Source organism: Babylonia areolata, chromosome 20, assembly GCF_041734735.1.
Source record: "Babylonia areolata isolate BAREFJ2019XMU chromosome 20, ASM4173473v1, whole genome shotgun sequence".
Classification (NCBI taxonomy): Eukaryota; Metazoa; Mollusca; class Gastropoda; order Neogastropoda; family Buccinidae; genus Babylonia; species Babylonia areolata.
Window position 1 is genome coordinate 46,498,089 of NC_134895.1, and position 20,000 is coordinate 46,518,088.

The following is a 20,000-nucleotide window of genomic DNA, read 5'->3' on the forward strand; positions in this document are numbered from 1 at the left end:
TCTTCCTTGTCTTGAAGCTCACAGCACACATCTTGTTAACTCGGAATGCATCTCTTTGTTCGGAATATTTATACTGTTGGATATTTTGCTATAGAAATATTTGTCTGAAACTGAACATCCGTTCATGATGAGTGCTTTTGGTGTGATACAGTGTCGTTTTGTGAATTCGTTACTCTTTGATGTGGTTGTGATTCTTGGCTTGTTGAGAACAAAATTAAAGCAGTTATCCCATATCTTTAGTTCATGACAGATGTGTGCCTTACTCTCACTCATCTGGTGTAGGTCTTATTTCCATCTGTTAATACAGTACACACACACCTCACTTTTCAACATCAGTTAACATCCTGCTCTCTTTTCTCCAGGTCAGTGCACATACACACGCACACACGCACGCATGCACACACCCATGCACACCCATGTATGCATGCACTATCCCCCCCCCTCCCCCTGGACTCCCCCACTACCTCACCAACATCAGTTTGTCATATTTTTTTTTATCTCCAGGTCTGTACACACACACTTACTTACACACACACACACACACTCTCTCTCTCTCTCTCTTGCTCTCTCTCTCTCTTTCTCTCTTTCTCTCACACACACACACGCACACACACACACACCTCTCACACTTTCCAACACCATTTGTTAAAGTCCTGCTCTCTTTTCTCCAGGTCAGTAAACACACACACACACACACACACACACACACTCACTCTCTCTCTCTCTTTCTCTTGCTCTCTCTCTCTCTTTCTCTCTTATACACACACACACAGAGACACACGCACACATGCACGCGCGCGCGCACTCTCTCTCTCTCTCTTTCTCTTGCTCTCTCTCTCTCTTTCTCTCTCTCTCTCTCTCACACACACACACACACACACACACACACACACACCTCTCACACTTTCCAACACCATTTGTTAAAGTCCTGCTCTGTTTTCTCCAGGTCAGTAAACACACACACACACACACACACACACACACACACACACACACACACACACACACACACCTCTCTCACACTTTCCAACATCATTTGTTAAAGTCCTGCTCTCTTTTCTCCAGGTCAGTAAACACACACACACACACACACACACACACACACACACACACACCCTCTCACTTCCCCGACACCCATTTATACAAGTCATGCACTCTTTTTCTCCAGGTCAGTACAGACGCATGCCTCAGTTCCTCCAGAGCAGCGTGAAAAGCTGGGCATCACCGACAACCTGATACGTCTGTCTGTGGGCCTGGAGGATGTTGAGGACCTCATTGAGGACATCGAGCAGGCACTCAACGCTGCTGTAAGTGGTGTGCTGTTTGTCACTGTGGCTTGTCGTACTAGAGCTATGCTGGCAAGGTTCTAAAGGCAGAGGACTGTTCATGATTCGCAGCAAACTTATGTTCACAGTTGTTAGGATGCATGTGTCTTACGTGATACTGATATGCAGCGCTCGGTGACATGTACAATGAAAACCGTAGCTGTACATCTTTTGTTGTGCTGATATACAGCCCTCAGTTACATCAACAGCAAAAGTTGTAACTTTACAAGAACACAAAACAGCTGTTCAGTTATGAAACTTTCCATTTCTTGAGCATGACAAACGTTTCTTCGAGTTCTAGAACATTCTGTAGTCTCCCCAGCAAAATGGAAATAGACAATGAAAAAACTTAGCCAACATTACCATCACCACCACCACTACACAATCGAAACGAAACGAAACGAAAATTTTATTTCACCAGGGTAATGAGATAAGCAAGTACACGTGCTTTTTTCCACCCAGCCCTGGACAAAGAGAGAAAAAAGAAGAAAACACACACACACACACACACAAACACACACACACACACACACACAACAAGAAAACAAACAACACGCACAAATTCGCAATTATCAAGTACAAGAAAAAGAAAAAAAGAATTAAGTACTATTTAAAAAAACACAAAAAAAAACACACAACAACCAAGTAATGAGCTATCAACCTAGCCTCCCAATCAACCAAAACATCTAGCTTCTGCTTTCCTTGTTCAATATGACCATTGTAGCAGAGTACTTCATTTTATCAAGCAGATGTTCTGAACACAATTTCTCTTGTTGAGATAATAAGGTATTCTGTATCTTTAAAGGCCTGTCTGAAAGTTTTTTTTGTTTTTTTTTCCATGTGTATGAATATGATGCTGTTGTTTTGCAGGTACCTTGATGGAGGGAACCAGCAGCTTCAGTCTGCGTGTGTGTCCCTCAGCACTTGGTATACATTCTGATACGTGTTCAGGTAATCAGTAAAGCGTAGGTAATCAGTGTGCGTTATGTCAGTGGGAACTTTTAAATGTGGGAGCGGGTGTTATGAGCTGTTAGGTGTGTGTGATACGTGTTAATGTGGTTTAAGACCTCTTCATCATTCTTAGATCGCTTGATGAGAATGACTGTTCCTCTGTGTGTATGTGGTTGAGTTTGGGAATCTGTTGGCTTTTTTTTTTTTTTTTGTTTTTTTTGTTTTTTGCATCTCAGCCATTTGCAGTCACAGAAGAAGGGATGCTGTCTGATCAGCATTGATTTTAATGCACTGATGATTTTTTTCAAGTGATTTTTAAAATCATTGTGAAGAGATGAAAAATTTATCGACGTCTTACAAATTATTTTGTCCGGTGAAAGAAAGCGGGACATGTTGAAAGGACATGTGGGCTGTTTCTGTTAGTTCTGAATTGAATGTTTTTAATGATCCTGATGTGTAGCAAGGGTTATTTGGGTGTAGTATTACACTGTGGTTATTCTTTGATCCTGTGGATCAAAAGATTATAAAAACAAGATTTTTTATTTGATTTTTTTTTTTTTATAATTTTTTTTTTGTGACAATTTTGATAATCAAGGCAGTTTCAGACTAAAGCTACTATAACAGACATTTTAGTCCCATTGGTTCTGTATAGAATCTAAAATATGGGAAGTATGTTTTATGAGTAAATGTTATGAATATTTTGCCAAGTTTTATCCCTTTTTGTAATAAATGTTGTTTTGTGTTGATCATGATTAACTGTTCCATGTGACTATGATCAGAGCAGCTTGTGATTTTAAAACCTACAGTATTGTCACATGCACTGAATTAATTATAAAACGCATCTCTTAAATTCAAACCTTTAGTGAGGCGAATAAGTGTAAGGCAAACAATGTATTGTCAGTTTTGGTTAATAATTCCAAGATGGCTGACCTAAGATGGTGGCTTTGATTGATCATAACAACCATGAAGCCAAATACTTTTTCTATTTTTATTTCTTTCTGATATTTCACTAGGTGTAAATGAGTAGAAGAAAAACTACAACAACAACTATTTGCATGATGAAATAAAGAAAGTAAGTGATTCTTGGATTTCCTTTGAACTCCCCTTTCTCCACTTCCTGTTACTGCCACGTACAGACATGGAAATTCAACACAGGCAAATGGAAACCTAAACAGCACAGAGTGCCAGAAATTATTTTTCTTCTCTCAAGATTTATCTCTTATTGTCAGTGGCAGCACAGTCAGTCAGGAAACATGTGATCTTCATGCTGGAACTTTAATATGGAAGGGGGGGTCACCTCATACAGGGGAGATGATTATTCTAGGATCGGCTACATTTGAAGATGTTTTTTCCCTCCTGGTTTAATATTTTGTGTTTCTTTCAACTTCAAGAAAGACATTCCTGATGTGAGTACATTGAGTTAGACGCACAGACCTGCCTGCAAGATTTGTTCCTGTTTTATTTGCAGTTGTTGTTTTTATTAAGTATGATAATATGCAGCCTTGAATTAAAGTACCGTACACAAAAACACATCACCATGTGTATAGGACCAGTCAAAGTCACACACACACACACACACACACACACATACATACATACACTGATCCTGAATGTATTGATTATATCAACTTCGACGTGTGTTGCTTATTTTTAAACCTGTTGGCCCTTTATGATGATGGGGTGTGACTGCGAGCGATGGGAAAAAAACGTTTTACATTAAAAACGTATGTTATTGGTTACACCTTGCTGTGATGAGGAATTCGAAAGGCTTTCCATTACACGTTTCATGGACAGAGCTTATAGTGAGTGATGGGGCATTTGAAAGGCTTTCAATTGTACATTTTATTCGTTAGAGCATATACGGTTATGTGGGATTTGAAAGGCGTTCAGTTACACATTTTAATGGTTGGAACTTAGAATGATGAGGAATTTGAAAGGCAGCATTTCGTTGGTTAGAACTAGGAATCATTGAAAGACTCTGTTGCACACTTTAATGGTAAAAAGTTTATTGTATTATTGTAGTGGTGGTCATGTGGTTGAATGTGTGATTTGGAACCAAGTGTCCTGGGTTTGATTCCTGCACATATTTTTTACTCCACCTCTCCACTAGACGTACAGCTGTGGTCTGGGTGCTTGTCTTTTAGATGAGATGAATAAACCCAAGTCCCATGTCCAGTGCATGTGTAAGAACCCATAGAAACAAGAGAGTTATCCCAGGCACATTTTTAGGTAGAAAAAAACAACACTTTGATAGTGAAGCAAACGCACTTCCAGACTGAACAGTAAGAAAGAAAAATCAAAGTGGAGCAACACGGCAGTAACGCTCCCTACAGGGAGAGCCAACACTGCAGTAACACTCCCTACAGGGAGAGCCAACACTGCAGTAACACTCCCTACAGGGAGAGCCAACACTGCAGTAACACTCCCTACAGGGAGAGCCAACACGGCAGTAACACTCCCTACAGGGAGAGCCAACACTGCAGTAACACTCCCTACAGGGAGAGCCAACACTGCAGTAACACTCCCTACAGGGAGAGCCAACACTGCAGTAACACTCCCTACAGGGAGAGCCAACACTGCAGTAACACACCCTACAGGGAGAGCCAACACTGCAGTAACACTCCCTACAGGGAGAGCCAACACTGCAGTAACACTCCCTACAGGGACAGCCAACACGGCAGTAACACTCCCTACAGGGACAGCCAACACGGCAGTAACACTCCCTACAGGGAGAGCCAACACTGCAGTAACACTCCCTACAGGGACAGCCAACACAGCAGTAACACTACAGGGAGAGCCAACACTGCAGTAACACTTCCTACAGGGAGAGCCAACACTGCAGTAACACTCCCTACAGGGAGAGCCAACACTGCAGTAACACTCCCTACAGGGACAGCCAACACTGCAGTAACACTCCCTACAGGGAGAGCCAACACTGCAGTAACACTTCCTACAGGGAGAGCCAACACTGCAGTAACACTCCCTACAGGGAGAGCCAACACGGCAGTAACACTCCCTACAGGGAGAGCCAACACTGCAGTAACACTCCCTACAGGGACAGCCAACACAGCAGTAACACTACAGGGAGAGCCAACACTGCAGTAACACTACAGGGAGAGCCAACACTGCAGTAACACTCCCAACAGGGACAGCCAACACTGCAGTAACACTCCCTACAGGGAGAGCCAACACTGCAGTAACACTCCCTACAGGGAGAGCCAACACGGCAGTAACACTTCCTACAGGGAGAGCCAACACAGCAGTAACACTCCCTACAGGGAGAGCCAACACAGCAGTAACACTCCCTACAGGGAGAGCCAACACAGCAGTAACACTCCCTACAGGGAGAGCCAACACTGCAGTAACACTCCCAACAGGGAGAGCCAACACTGCAGTAACACTCCCTACAGGGAGAGCCAACACGGCAGTAACACTCCCTACAGGGAGAGCCAACACTGCAGTAACACTCCCAACAGGGAGAGCCAACACAGCAGTAACACTCCCTACAGGGAGAGCCAACACTGCAGTAACACTCCCAACAGGGAGAGCCAACATGGCAGTAACACTCCCTACAGGGAGAGCCAACACGGCAGTAACACTCCCAACAGGGAGAGCCAACACGGCAGTAACACTCCCTACAGGGAGAGCCAACACTGCAGTAACACTCCCAACAGGGAGAGCCAACACTGCAGTAACACTCCCAACAGGGAGAGCCAACACTGCAGTAACACTCCCTACAGGGAGAGCCAACATGGCAGTAACACTTCCTACAGGGAGAGCCAACACTGCAGTAACACTCCCTACAGGGAGAGCCAACACTGCAGTAACACTCCCTACAGGGAGAGCCAACACTGCAGTAACACTCCCAACAGGGAGAGCCAACACTGCACTAACACTCCCTACAGGGAGAGCCAACTGCAGTAACACTCCCTACAGGGAGAGCCAACACGGCAGTAGCACTCCCTACAGGGAGAGCCAACACGGCAGTAACACTCCCAGCAGGGAGAGCCAACACTGCAGTAACACTCCCAACAGGGAGAGCCAACACTGCAGTAACACTCCCAACAGGGAGAGCCAACACTGCAGTAACACTCCCAGCAGGGAGAGCAGTTGGAGTTTAACACATAGGAATCAGTTATGACAACATGGAAAGTATCTGAACAGTTCCATAGCAGGTATTTTCACACACACACACACACACACACACACATTCACTTCTTTTTCATGCATGTGGACGCAATACTTTTTCTGGTAAAAGGACTCAAGATTTGTTTAAGACAATGAAACAGTTTGATTTGTTGTACAATCACCTTTTTTTCCCACTTTTAATTCTTTTGTTTGGGTGGTGTTTATAATGTTATGATTGTTGTTGGTTTTGATTGAGGGTATTCATTGTTCTTCTGTGAAGATTTTGGACTCATTATTTTTTTCTGGATCTTAAACTTGTCCCTACACAGTTTACCGTATATCTATTTTGGGAATAAAAACTTTGATCTACTCCAGTCTGCGTGGTATGTTTCAGTGAAATCAAATGTGTGGATGTGTACTTGTATTTGGAACAAACAAAAAGAGATAAATTTGTATATCATTGAAGATTGAATATATGTACATTTGTTTTTCTAAGACACTTTGAAGATACTTTGTAGTTGTCCTGCCTCTTGGTGAGCTAACATTGATGGTTCCCTGTGGACTGCCGACGTACTGGGACTGTGACGGACGAACCTGGGTGTGGCCTTGTTTGGAGAGGACTTAGAACAAGCGGTGTGGGATTAATGCCACTGAAACGGTGCAGGTGATGGGGTAGCAACAAACAAGCAAACAAAAAACATGAAAGTTTTAGTTCTCTCGTAAACTTGAAGTTCTAGTCATCCACAATTTCAGTTCAGTTTTAGGCTATACTGTGTCACCCAAATTTGTAGTATGCATTGCTTATATATATATATTTTTTTTTTTTGCACACACATCCCTGTTGTCATTTTTTACCACAATCACTCCATTATTTGCAGAGACTTTTTGTTTGGAGGGGAGAGGGGTTTAAATAATTATGTAATAAGTAGCCACACATATTTTAACCCATTCACTACCAGGGAAACATAACTCCTGCTGCAGTGCCTCTGCCAGGGAATTGTCAGTAAAAATGGGTATACATCAACAAAAACATTCACAGTTTACATTTTTTTGTCAAAAGTGTGGACACCGTATACTTTCCTGAAAGGAGATTGACTGAGCTTTCTACTGGAAGCATTTCTGGAAGTAAGGGATGTACAGATAATGATTTTCAGCTGATTGAACAATGAAGTATGATTTAGAAATGTAAAATTAAAATTCTTGATTACACACAAAACATTGCTCTATCATCGTAAATGTTTTAACAAAAGACAAAATAACAACACCAACAAGCATGCAAACAAAGAAAACCCAACAAATGAAGTCCAGGTATCCAAGATGTTTCTAACTGAACTAAAACAACAATCAAAACTATCATCAAGACCGCACACATACTGGCTCAAAATGCGTGCCATAATCGAAGTCCATAACCCCTTATCTCCCTCCTCATCTCCTCCCCCTGACCCCCCTTATTACCTCCATCTCGCATGCTTTTCTTGTGCTCATCGAGTTCATGAAATGACTCAGTGCTTGAGATCGCCTGTTTCCTCTCCCATGCCACTCCTTTGACCACGCCCCCATGGCTACACTCAGTGTTTGAGATCGCCTGTTTCCTATCCCATGCCACTCCCTTGACCACGCCCCATGTCTACACTCATTGGTTGAGATCGCCTGTTTCCTATCCCATGCCACTCCTTTGACCACGCCCCATGTCTACACTCAGTGGTTGAGATCGCTGTTACCTATCCCATGCCACTCCCTTGACCACGCCCCATGTCTACACTCAGTGGTTGAGATCGCTGTTACCTATCCCATGCCACTCCCTTGACCACGCCCCATGTCTACACTGAGTGGTTGAGATCGCCTGTTTCCTATCCCATGCCACTCCTTTGACCACGCCCCATGTCTACACTCAGTGCTTGAGATCGCCTGTTTCCTATCCCATGCCACTCCCTTGACCACGCCCCATGTCTACACTCAGTGGTTGAGATCGCCTGTTTCCTATCCCATGCCACTCCCTTGACCACGCCCCATGTCTACACTCAGTGCTTGAGATCGCCTGTTTCCTATCCCATGCCACTCCTTTGACCACGCCCCATGTCTACACTCAGTGGTTGAGATCGCCTGTTTCCTATCCCATGTCACTCCCTTGACCACGCCCCATGGCTACACTCAGTGGTTGAGATCGCTGTTACCTATCCCATGCCACTCCCTTGATCACGCCCCATGTCTACACTCTGGTTGAGATCGCCTGTTTCCTATCCCATGCCACTCCTTTGACCACGCCCCATGGCTACACTCAGTGCTTGAGATCGCCTGTTTCCTATCCCATGCCACTCCCTTGACCACGCCCCATGTCTACACTCAGTGGTTGAGATCGCCTGTTTCCTATCCCATGTCACTCCCTTGACCACGCCCCATGTCTACACTCAGTGCTTGAGATCGCCTGTTTCCTATCCCATGCCACTCCTTTGACCACGCCCCATGTCTACACTCAGTGGTTGAGATCGCCTGTTTCCTATCCCATGTCACTCCCTTGACCACGCCCCATGGCTACACTCAGTGGTTGAGATCGCTGTTACCTATCCCATGCCACTCCCTTGATCACGCCCCATGTCTACACTCTGGTTGAGATCGCCTGTTTCCTATCCCATGCCACTCCTTTGACCACGCCCCATGGCTACACTCAGTGGTTGAGATCGCTGTTACCTATCCCATGCCACTCCCTTGATCACGCCCCATGCCTACACTCTGGTTGAGATCGCCTGTTTCCTGTCCCATGCCACTGCCTTGACCACGCCCCCACGGCTACACTCAGTGGTTGAGATCGCCTGTTTCCTCTCCCATGCCACTGCCTTGACCACGCCCCCACGGCTACACTCAGTGCTTGAGATCGCCTGTTTCCTCTCCCATGCCACTCCTTTGACCACGCCCCCATGGCTACATACCAATGGGTTCAACAGTTTGCTTTTGTCTGTCACTTCTGTGCCACACTCAGAACAATCAGTATCTGCGACACAACAACCTGGGTCATCTTAAACAGCCAATAATTTGAACATGACATGGGCTGCAAGCGGTGTCATCTGCTAGCTTGTTCGTTTTGCACTCTGATTGGGTTTACAACTGATTAATGCTTTTAGCCACACATCATGCAATACGCTGTGGAGGAGGAGGAGGAATTTTTGTTTGTTGTTCCGTCACACATATCGGTGATTGAAGACATTTGGGCGGGGGGGGGGGGGGGGGGGGGGGGGGTGAAATTTGAAACAGAGATCTAAATACAATTACAGAAAATTAAGATCTAAATACAATTGCCGAAAATTACTGAATGGACTTCATAAAAGAGAAGTCGTTAATCTAACAAGCGAAATATGCTGTGAATTTGGACTGTGTTCCCGTTTATTCATGACAGAAATGTAGTCTTCCTCTGGGTTTATTAACAGTTATGATGCTACTTCTGTTTTTTTCTGAAGGAACATTTGACAAAACCCAATGACCAGTCAACCCGTCATGCAGGCAACACACCTGCAACTGCAGCATGACATGTTAACACGAGCGTGCAGGCAGTGGACAGGTGAAAGAAGTATACAGGCTTTTTTAAATGTATGATAGTCGTGTCCAGCTATGACCATCAGAACAGCAGAGGAGGCAACTGCTGTCCCAACTATCTGGGCTAGAATTGTGGAGAGTGTCTTGCCCGAGTTATATGCCCACTCTCTCGGCCAAGAGGGTTTTAGGACAGTCGGCGTTGGGATGGTTCCCAAAGGCCAACTAAGCCCCATGGCTGCAGCACTAAGAGCTAGTGCAATTTTCCCTCCTAGTTTGAGTCATAGTCCTCCACAAAAGACTAAGCTGTGAATGAATTCCCATTGCAATGAAGAAACCATTGATCACACAGCTCTCACTTTGCATGCGCTTTAACTCTCTCCATACGAACAGCGAAAGAGACGACGCTAACAGCGTTTCACCCCAATTACCATCATCAAAATATTCAGTGCAAGCGGAAGGCTCTTATACTGAAGAGGTGAATGTTGACAAAGAATACCACAATTCTGACGACGGAAGCTAAAGGTTGGGTCATTCAGACACCCACTGGACATCCGAGGGGTATGTGTAGAGGAGAAGAGAGGACTGGCCGTACTGAGTGAGTTAAGAAAGTGCAACTATTGCCAGGAAGGAAGCAGTTTCAAGAACACTCAGTGCCAGCTGTCCGACAGTTGTATTGATAATCACTGCTTGGTACCACCTGGTCTGTCCGGTCCTTCCTCCACAGAGCTGATTCTGTCATATAAATGGATACATCAGAACAGCTCTGGCATCAAACATCACCATGCTAAAACGGACATCATAATCACAGTCATGGCATGACACCACAATTGAAAATAACACCACTCAACAGTCAATAAATTGTGTTATTTTGTCAGTAATTGGTGTTATTTTCTGAAGGCCTGGCCAACGTAATGGGTCTGTGCATATGTCAGGCATCTGCTTCCTCATCTCTCTCTCTATTTTTTTTTTTAACTCTTTGGCCACCATAGGCAGCTGTAGTCTATGATACAGTTCACCGCCAAATACGAATTTGTCAATTAGATAGTTACCACTATGGGCGAATTCAGTCGATGAGACAGTGTACCGCCCTAGGCGACTATAGCTGACATGGAGGGGTCATGCATGTTAAAGGGACCATTTTTCATACAGTAACCAAGCTTGACAGCTGCTGCCAACTTTTCCGCGCAATACTGAATGGGAAATTGACTAATATTCCCATATCGACCAAGTTTGTAGTGGAAAAGTCCGCTATGATGTTCTGGCACGAACCAAATAACGTGACTGAGAGCATCAAGTCTAAGATAGGGTGGGTATAAAACTGGTATACCAAATTGCGAATGATCCAGTCGAAGCGACCATTTCAACATGCGTACTGCAAAGATAACGTGCGATTGTTAAACATTGTTCTTTTGTTTTTGAAAGCTTTCTTCGACTAGTTGCACCAGGAAATGTTCGTCTGCTCGTTCTTTTCAACGTTTTGTCGACGTTGGAAATAGCAAGGGTGCCTGAGGGTAAATGCGAACGGGGTAGTGTAATTGCGAACTATTTTGCAGATTCCTGTCAAAACTGACGTTCTGATCTGTCACCAGTATGCTTTCTTAAATCATGGTAATGTGCATTCAACATATCCGATCAAATCAGTCATTTTGAACTTTGTCAAAATTTAAGTCCAACAACTTGTTTCCCTTGATTTTAAGATTTTGAGAGCAATTTTGTAACCTTGGTCGGCAGTGGTGCACGAAGAGAAGAAAGAGCGCGGAAATAGCCAGAAATAGCTGGTGTTTGACTAGTTCTTGGAAATGGACATTCATCAAGGTATTAGAAAAAGGTCGAAGCAGACGTTAAACTGTGCAATGCGACCGTTAAGAACGCTTCGAAGTGGAACAGAACAGAATATGTCTTTATCACCAAGTGTACCGGGGCCACAAGGAATATTTGGGGGGATAGTACATAACAAGATACGAACATAAATCGAAAATCATACACAAACACAGATACAGTAGAAATAAGATACATACAAGTGCATATCAATATAAAAACTTGTGCATACTCACGCATGCACGCACTGCACACACACACATGCACGCACACACACACACACACACACACACACACACACACACACACGTTTGCACAGAGTCTGCATATTACATGTGGATGGGGCTGATGACTAGATATTCAGGTAGATGGTTGTTGGTGGGGCGGAAAACAAATCGTTCGCAATTACACGCTGTTTGCAATTACCCATACCTACCCCATTTGGTGCTGGGAAGTGTGTTTTTTTCACACAGAAACTTGGCAGTGAAAGAGCTGGGATGTATTGTGTAAAGGGATCAGTGTGCATGCTTTGACACCTTATTGAAACTGAAGCTGTACCACTGATATTATACCACTATGGAAACTAACACTGAAACAAGTTTTGGTATTATGACGCTGTTGAAACTTTCACCAAAATAACGTTTCAAAACAAGAGCATTGGTATTATACCATTGTTGAAAGTAACATAACAGTCTAGGTATACCATCATTGAAATAGACACCAAAACAACAGTATCGGTATTATTCCACTGTTGAAACTATCACAACAGTCTGTATTGTACCACTGTTGAAACTAATACTACAACAACAGTCTTGGTATCACACTACTATTGAAACTAACACCAAAACACGTTTTGGCATTGTAATACTACTGAAACTGACACCGAAACAACAGTATTGGTATTATTCAACTGATTAAACTAATACAACAACAGTTTGTGTTTAGCACTGCTAAGGAGGAAGGTGACAGAATGGTGAAGACGCTCGTCTGCTAATACAGAGTCCGTGAGGGTCTGAGTTCGAATCCCGCTCTCGCCCTTTCTCCCAAGTCTGACTAGAAAATCGAACAGGGCGTCTGGTCATTCGGATGAGACGATAAACCGAGGTCTTGTATGCAGCATGCACTTGAAACACCGAAAAAGAACCCATGGCAACGAGAGTGTTGTCCTCTGGCAAACATTCTGTTGAAGAAATCCACTCGGATATGTACACAAAATATACATGCATGCACTCTAGGCCTGACAATGGGAAAGTGACAAATGTTTCATTGGCAGCAGTCTTTCTAGAAAGAGACTTTTATAGGTGCTTGAATTCAAGTCTAAAACCTCGTCAGTTGACTCTCTCAGACTTTGGTCCGATTCGCAGACCAGTTCTGAGTTTAGCTCTCAGACTATTATCAAATTCATTACGGACCAAGTATTGTTCTAATGTCAAGTGCATATGCTTCAGTAACCTGACAATTGAGCATATAATTTTTCACTGTAGCTTGATGAAGCCATTTGTACACGAAAGTGTGTCTTCACAAGTGACTGAGAACGTTGATGTTTTTGACTTTTTGCATTCATTATCAGTTGTTTCGCTTGTCAGTTTAACGACTTCTCTTTTACGAAGTCCTTGAAGTAATTTCCTGTAACTGTATTTAGAGTGTTGTTTTTTTTTTGTTTTTTTTTTTTTGTTTTGTTTTTCTTCCAAATTTCACCCACATTTTTACCCTCATTTGCCCAGTTTCCCCCAGCCCTCCATTTATCCACATCTCCCACCCCTTCTAACCGATAATACTCAGATGTATTCATAAATACTTGAACAAAATGTCTTCAATCACCGATATGTGTGACGGGACATTAAACAAAAAAATTCCATTCCTGACTATGGGTTCTGCCGCACTAATGTCAGACATCTGCCTGGCGGGCGTGTTGTAGCGTATATGGGTTTGTCCGGACGCAGTGACGCCTCCTTGAGAAACTGAAACTGAAATGATGGAAACTGGAAACCACCGCCCACAGCAGTCCCTGACTAACACAGTGAAGACTCGACACTGCAGCAGTCTTTGACTGGTTAAGTTTGACGGGCGCAATAGCCGAGTGGTTAAAGCGTTGGACTGTCAATCTGAGAGTCCCGGTTCGAATCACGGTGACGGCGCCTGGTGGGTAAAGGGTGGAGATTTTTACGATCTCCCAGGTCAACATATGTGCAGACCTGCTAGTGCCTGAACCACCTTCGTGTGTATACGCACGCAGAAGATCAAATACGCACGTTAAAGATCCTGTAATCCATGTCAGCGTTCGGTGGGTTATGGAAACAAGAACATACCCAGCAACGGAGTATGGCTGCCTACATGGCGGGGTAAAAACGGTCATACACGTAAAAGCCCACTCGTGTGCATACGAGTGAACGCAGAAGAAGAAGAAGAAACTAACACCACCACCGCCCACAACAGCAGCCCCTGACTAATACAGTGAAGATTCGACACCGCAGCAGTCTTTGACTGGCATTATACCACAACTTACTTACACCACAGCCGCGTATATTCCTTGAGTTTTATTATCAGTGTTGAAACTACAAACAACACAACGAAAAGTCTTTATATCTGGCACGTTCTACACCACGGTTCATTCCCGAGATAAGGTACGTGCCAAGGGAGGGAACTCCGCCCGTGTACAGCTTTGACGGAAACATCTGGAGATCCATGTCGGACCTTAATTCTGAGTCCGTGAAAACTAAGACCTGTTCTTTTCAAACAGTTTGTGAATTTCCTGTGTGTATTATGTTTCCCTGATGTCTGAGTTCATTTCTTGAGTTGTTAGGTTTCTGTTTATCCTCTCTCTGCGTCTCTGCCTCTGTCTGGCTGTCTGTCTGTCTGTCTGTCTCTCTCTCTCTCTCACTCAAGTCGTGTGTGCATGCGTGCGTAAACTTGTGTATGTGTGTGTGTGTGTGTGTGTGTGTGAGAGAGAGAGAGAGAGAGAGAGACACAGAGAGAGAGAGAGAGAGAGAGAGAGTTGTATTCCAAGTTTTTTTTTATGTTTTGCGTATAACGTTTTTTTGTTTTTGTTTCAGTTTTTTTTTCTGTCTGCCATGTCCATATCGATTTTGTTTTTCTCTTTCTTGTGTGTGTGTGTGTGTGTGTGTGTGTGTGTGTGTGTGTGTGCGTGTGTGTGTATGTGTGTGAGTGCGTGCATGCGTATGCCGTGTGAGAACATGTTTGTAAGACTGTGCAAGCACGCGTGTGCAGGTACAGCCCACGCCAACCCCTCGTTCCCCACGAAACAATAATCACACCTTGGAACATAGCAATTACCGATTTCATACATGGCCGCAAACTGGGGGGGTAACAAAAAATGGCGTTAAAAAGGCTTTCCTTCCAGACTACTAGTGTTTGCGTAGCCCAGAACTATCAAAGCGGCAATCTATAACACTTATAATGGGGATAAGTTTAAAACGTTCTTTGTGCACACCTAACACTTACCCCACACCCCCACCACTCCACACTTACTGGAATCCCTTCTCCTTCCCTCCCCTCTCTCTCCCTTCCCTCCTCTCTCTCTCTCTCTCTCCCACTCCTCCTCCTCCCCTCTCTCTCTGTCTATCTCTGTCCCTTTCTTCCTCCTCCTCTCTCTCTCTCTTTCCCTCTCTTCCTTCCTCTCTCTCTCCCTCTCTTCCCTCCTCTCTCTCTCTTTACCTTTTCTCTCTCCCTCCCTCTCTTCCCTCCTCTCTCTCTTTCGCTTCTCTCTCTCCCTCTCTTCCCTCCTCTCTCTCTCTTTCCCTTATCTTTCTCCCCCTCTCTTCCCTTCTCTCTCTCTCTCTCCCCCTCTCTTCCCTCCTCTCTCTCTCTCTTTCCCTTCTCTCTCTCCCTCCCTCTCTTCCCTCCCCTCTCTCTCTTTCCCTTCTCTCTCTCTCCCTCTCTTCCCTCCTCTCTCTCTCCCTCTCTTCCCTCCTCTCTCTCTCTTTACCTTTTCTCTCTCTCCCTCTCTTCCCTCCTCTCTCTCTCTTTCCCTTCTCTCTCTCTCTCTCCCTCTCTTCCCTCCTCTCTCTCTCTCTTTCCCTTCTCTCTCTCTCTCTCCCTCTCTTCCCTCCTCTCTCTCTCTCTATCTTTCCCTTCTCTCTCTCTCCCTCTCTTCCCTCCTCTCTCTCTCTTTCCCCTCTCTCTCTCTCCCTCTCTCCCCTCTCTCTCTCTTTCCCTTCTCTCTCTCTCCTTTCTCCCCTCTCTCTCTCTTTCCCTTCTCTCTCTCTCTCTCTTCCCTCCTCTCTCTCTCTCTTTCCTCCTGTCTCTCTCTTTCCCTTCTCTCTCTCTCCCTCTCTCCCCTCTCTCTCTCTTTCCCTTCTCTCTCTCCCTCTCTCCCCCCTCTCTCTCTTTCCCTTCTCTCTCTCTCCCTCTCTCCCCTCTCTCTCTCTTTCCCTTCTCTCTCTCTCTCTCTCTTCCCCCTTTCTCTCTCTCTCCCCTCTCTCTCTCTTTCCCTTCTCTCTCTCTCTCTCTTCCCCCCTTTCTCTCTCTCTCCCCTCTCTCTCTCTTTCCCTTCTCTCTCTCCCTCTCTTCCCTCCTCTCTCTCTCTTTCCCTTCTCTCTCTCCCTCTCTTCCCTCCTCTCTCTCTCTTTCCCTTCTCTCTCTCTCCCTCTCTCCCCTCTCTCTCTCTTTCCCTTCTCTCTCTCTCCCTCTCTCCCCTCTCTCTCTCTTTCCCTTCTCTCTCTCTCTCTCTTCCCCCCTTTCTCTCTCTCTCTCCCCTCTCTCTCTCTTTCCCTTCTCTCTCTCCCTCTCTTCCCTCCTCTCTCTCTCTTTCCCTTCTCTCTCTCTCCCTCTCTTCCCTCCTCTCTCTCTCTCTCCCTTCTCTCTCTCTCCCTCTCTCCCCTCTCTCTCTCTTTCCCTTCTCTCTCTCCCTCTCTTCCCTCCTCTCTCTTTCCCTTCTCTCTCTCTCCCTCTCTCCCCTCTCTCTCTCTCTTTCCCTTCTCTCTCTCTCTCTCTCTTCCCTCCTCTCTCTCTCTTTCCCTTCTCTCTCTCTCCCTCTCTCCCCTCTCTCTCTCTCTTTCCCTTCTCTCTCTCTCTCTCTCTCTTCCCCCCTTTCTCTCTCTTTCCCTTCTCTCTCTCCCTCTCTTCCCTCCTCTCTCTCTTTCCCTTCTCTCTCTCTCTCTCTTTCCCTTCTCTCTCTCTCTCTCTCTTCCCTCCTCTCTCTCTCTTTCCCTTCTCTCTCTCTCTCTCTTCCCTCCTCTCTCTCTCTTTCCCTTCTCTCTCTCTCTCTCTCTCTCTCTTCCCTCCTCTCTCTCTCTTTCCCTTCTCTCTCTCTTCCCCCCTTTCTCTCTCTTTCCCTTCTCTCTCTCTCCCTCTCTTCCCTCCTCTCTCTCTCTTTCCCTTCTCTCTCTCTCTCTCCCTCTCTTCCCCCCTTTCTCTTTCCCTTCTCTCTCTCTTTCCCTCCTCTCTCTCTCTCCCTTCCCTCCCCACCCCTCTCTCTCTCTCTCAACCCCCATCCCTTTCCCTTCCCCAGCTCTCAGCACACACCCCCCCCTCCGCCCCCCCCCCCACCCAACCCCCCACCACCACTCTCAGAAGGATCGAGCACTGTGTGGTGGATAGGATGAATTTCCTAAGCACGCTTCATGCACACCCAACACCCACCCACCTATTATTGCAAACCCACCCCTACCCCTACTTCTTCCCACAGCTCCACTACCAAACTAAACCACACTACACTACACTACACTACACAACACTACACCCCTTTCTCCGGTTGTCACTCCCTATCACGGAAGGAGCACCTTTGAAGAAAACGCCGACAACCAAAAACACGTACACACCTTTTCCAGTCCCCTCTCACATATCTGTCGTGTTGACGCTGCCTCTCACAGCACAGCAGGACACCTGTATGTGTTGGTCATATTGTGTGTGTGCTATCGCAGGCTGCGCGGTATTGTGAGTCGGTCGTTATATATATAAATATATCGGGGTACGTTGGCCTGTACCCCACCCCAGGCCCGCCTGACTGGATGAACGAAAAATCTTTGCTGATACTTGCTAGCCAGTTCTAAGTCCCGGTGTTGCATGGTTTAATTATTTCTCGATCTACAGGTAAGTGTGACAATTTTTTTTTTTTTTATACTTGATTCTATTCATAGTGTTTAGAGCGCTTGAAATGTTGCTTGCGTGCGCGCTTTCATGGTTAATGATTGAAACGATTTGCATAAACAATTAGATTTTTTTAGAATAGCAACAAACAAACAAACACACACTCAAAAAGCGCTGACTTAGCAACCTGGTTTGGATCGAAGTGCTGACATAATCTGCGATATAATGATTATGAGAAAGAGAATGTGTGATGAAAAGCTATGAGAATAGTGTGACCGTGTGGTATAAAACCAGTCTCCAATTACAGAATCATCGAAAATGCCGCTGGCTATGGCGGAACCATCGTCAACTGAACTGCCAGTTTAACTGACAGCTTGTGTGTGTGTGTGTGTGTGTGTGTGTGTGTGTGAGAGAGAGAGAGAGAGAGAGAGAGAGGAATGCGCATTAAATAGGAACCAGAATTTATTGCTGGACATGAGCACAAAGCGGAACAGGCTGTGTGTGTGTGTGTGTGTGTGTGTGTGTGTGTGTGTGTATGCGCGTGCGCGCATATGTGTCTGTACGTGCGTGCCTGTGTGTATGCGCGCGTGTATGTGTATGTGCGCGCCTGTGTGCGTACGTGCGTGCGTGGAAGAGGGGTATGTGGGGTGTTATCGTGGAATCTTTCCGGTCACAAAGTCAGTGGGGCAGAACTGCTGTCTGTGCCAGCACTGTTGAAACAAGATCCATTCACATAGAATTTCTTGTACACGCCTATACACATGTGTGCGTGCATGCGTCCTTTTGCGTGTGTGTGCTCTTGTGTGTGTGTGTGTGTGTGAGTCTTTCTTTTAACGTCTTTCGAATTGTGAGGGGTTTTTTGTTTTTATTTTCCTTACGGACATAATTTGGATTTGTATTTCTCTTCTTTGTCGCAACAGATTTCTCTGTGTGAAATTCGGGTTCTTCTCCCCAGGGAGAGCGTGTCGCTACACTGAGAGCGCCTGTGTGCAGTTCTATTTGGGTTTTTTTTTTCCCTTAAATGATTCGAGGAAGTTTTGTAAATTTCGCACTACGGATGCCGTGCATAATGATAACTAATAGTTCAGATGGAAAGTCATTTCATTGTCGTTTACAAATCTTTTCAGATCTGAACACTTCTAAACTCAATTTGATAACAACAATAATAATAATGGACATTTATATCGCGTGTTTCTCCAGAAATACTGCTCAAAGCGCTTTACATTTCCTTCCCCACTCTCCGCCTCCCTATCAATACTCCTCTCCACCCCTCCACCCCACCTCCCCCCCCCCACACACACACACTCACACACACACACGCACGGAAGCACGTGCCACCACCCAACCACCCACCCATGACGCCCTCCAGAAAACGCATCCCTGCAACACGGACACTGGCACGTGCACACACACAACGAACGCACGGACACTCACCAGCACCCCCCCCCCCCCTCCACACACACACACACACACACACCGCAAACAAACAGCCTTCTCCACAACAAAACATGCACCCAAAACCAGATCACACCAAGATCAGGGGAAATAAAAGTTGTCACTTTGACATGATTTCCTTCAAACTGAATGAATAAAACACACAGTTGGAGTACCCAGATTTCATGATTCTGCCAAACCCCCCCCCCCCCCCCCCCCAAAAAAAAAAAAAATGTTCGTGGTGGGGTAGTGAGCAGTTCGTCATGCGTTTCCGGTTGCGAGGAAGAGGAGGAGGGTGGAGGAACAAAGCCTCCGTGCTTTTCAAGAACAAAGAATGGGGCGAGTCGGTCTCGTGAGCATAACCCATTATATGTTGGACCAATATCTTAACCCTTTCACCGCCAAGCTCGCATTTATGCACAGGCGTGGTAGAGGACCCATGTCACTGGAAAGGTGACCATTCATTGGTCTGTTATCCATGAACCTACTGTTCTTAATGTTCGGTGGAAGGATAGGCCATATTTTCTATACATCGCATAGGGAATCCCCAGCCATTCTTAGCCTCTGTCTTTTCTGTGTTCATACCACAGGGGAATTTTGTACTCTAAATTGACTGGCGGTGAAAGGGTTAACTCTTTCAGTACGGCCAGTCCTTTCTTCTCCTCTACACAGACCCCTCGGATGTCCAGTGGGTGTCTGAATGACCCAACCTTTAGCTTCCGTCGTCAGAACTGTGGTTTTCTTTGTCAACATTCACCTCTTCAGTAT

The 20,000-nt window shown here is 45.4% G+C and overlaps 2 protein-coding genes across 2 annotated transcripts in view; both read left to right on the forward strand.

Annotated features, from left to right (window-relative positions):
* Nucleotides 1-4,885, forward strand: part of LOC143294542 (cystathionine gamma-lyase-like) — a 43,524-nt gene extending 38,639 nt beyond the window's left edge. The window contains exons 11-12 of the mRNA XM_076605917.1: nt 1,169-1,307; nt 2,196-4,885. Coding sequence (XP_076462032.1) covers nt 1,169-1,307; nt 2,196-2,204 — 148 coding nt within the window. The 3' untranslated portion in view covers nt 2,205-4,885. The remainder of the gene's footprint in view (nt 1-1,168; nt 1,308-2,195) is intronic.
* A 12,672-nt stretch (nt 4,886-17,557) lies between these two features.
* Nucleotides 17,558-20,000, forward strand: part of LOC143295056 (uncharacterized) — a 32,355-nt gene continuing 29,912 nt past the window's right edge. The window contains exon 1 of the mRNA XM_076606618.1: nt 17,558-17,801. The gene's annotated coding sequence lies outside the window, so the exon portion shown is untranslated. The remainder of the gene's footprint in view (nt 17,802-20,000) is intronic.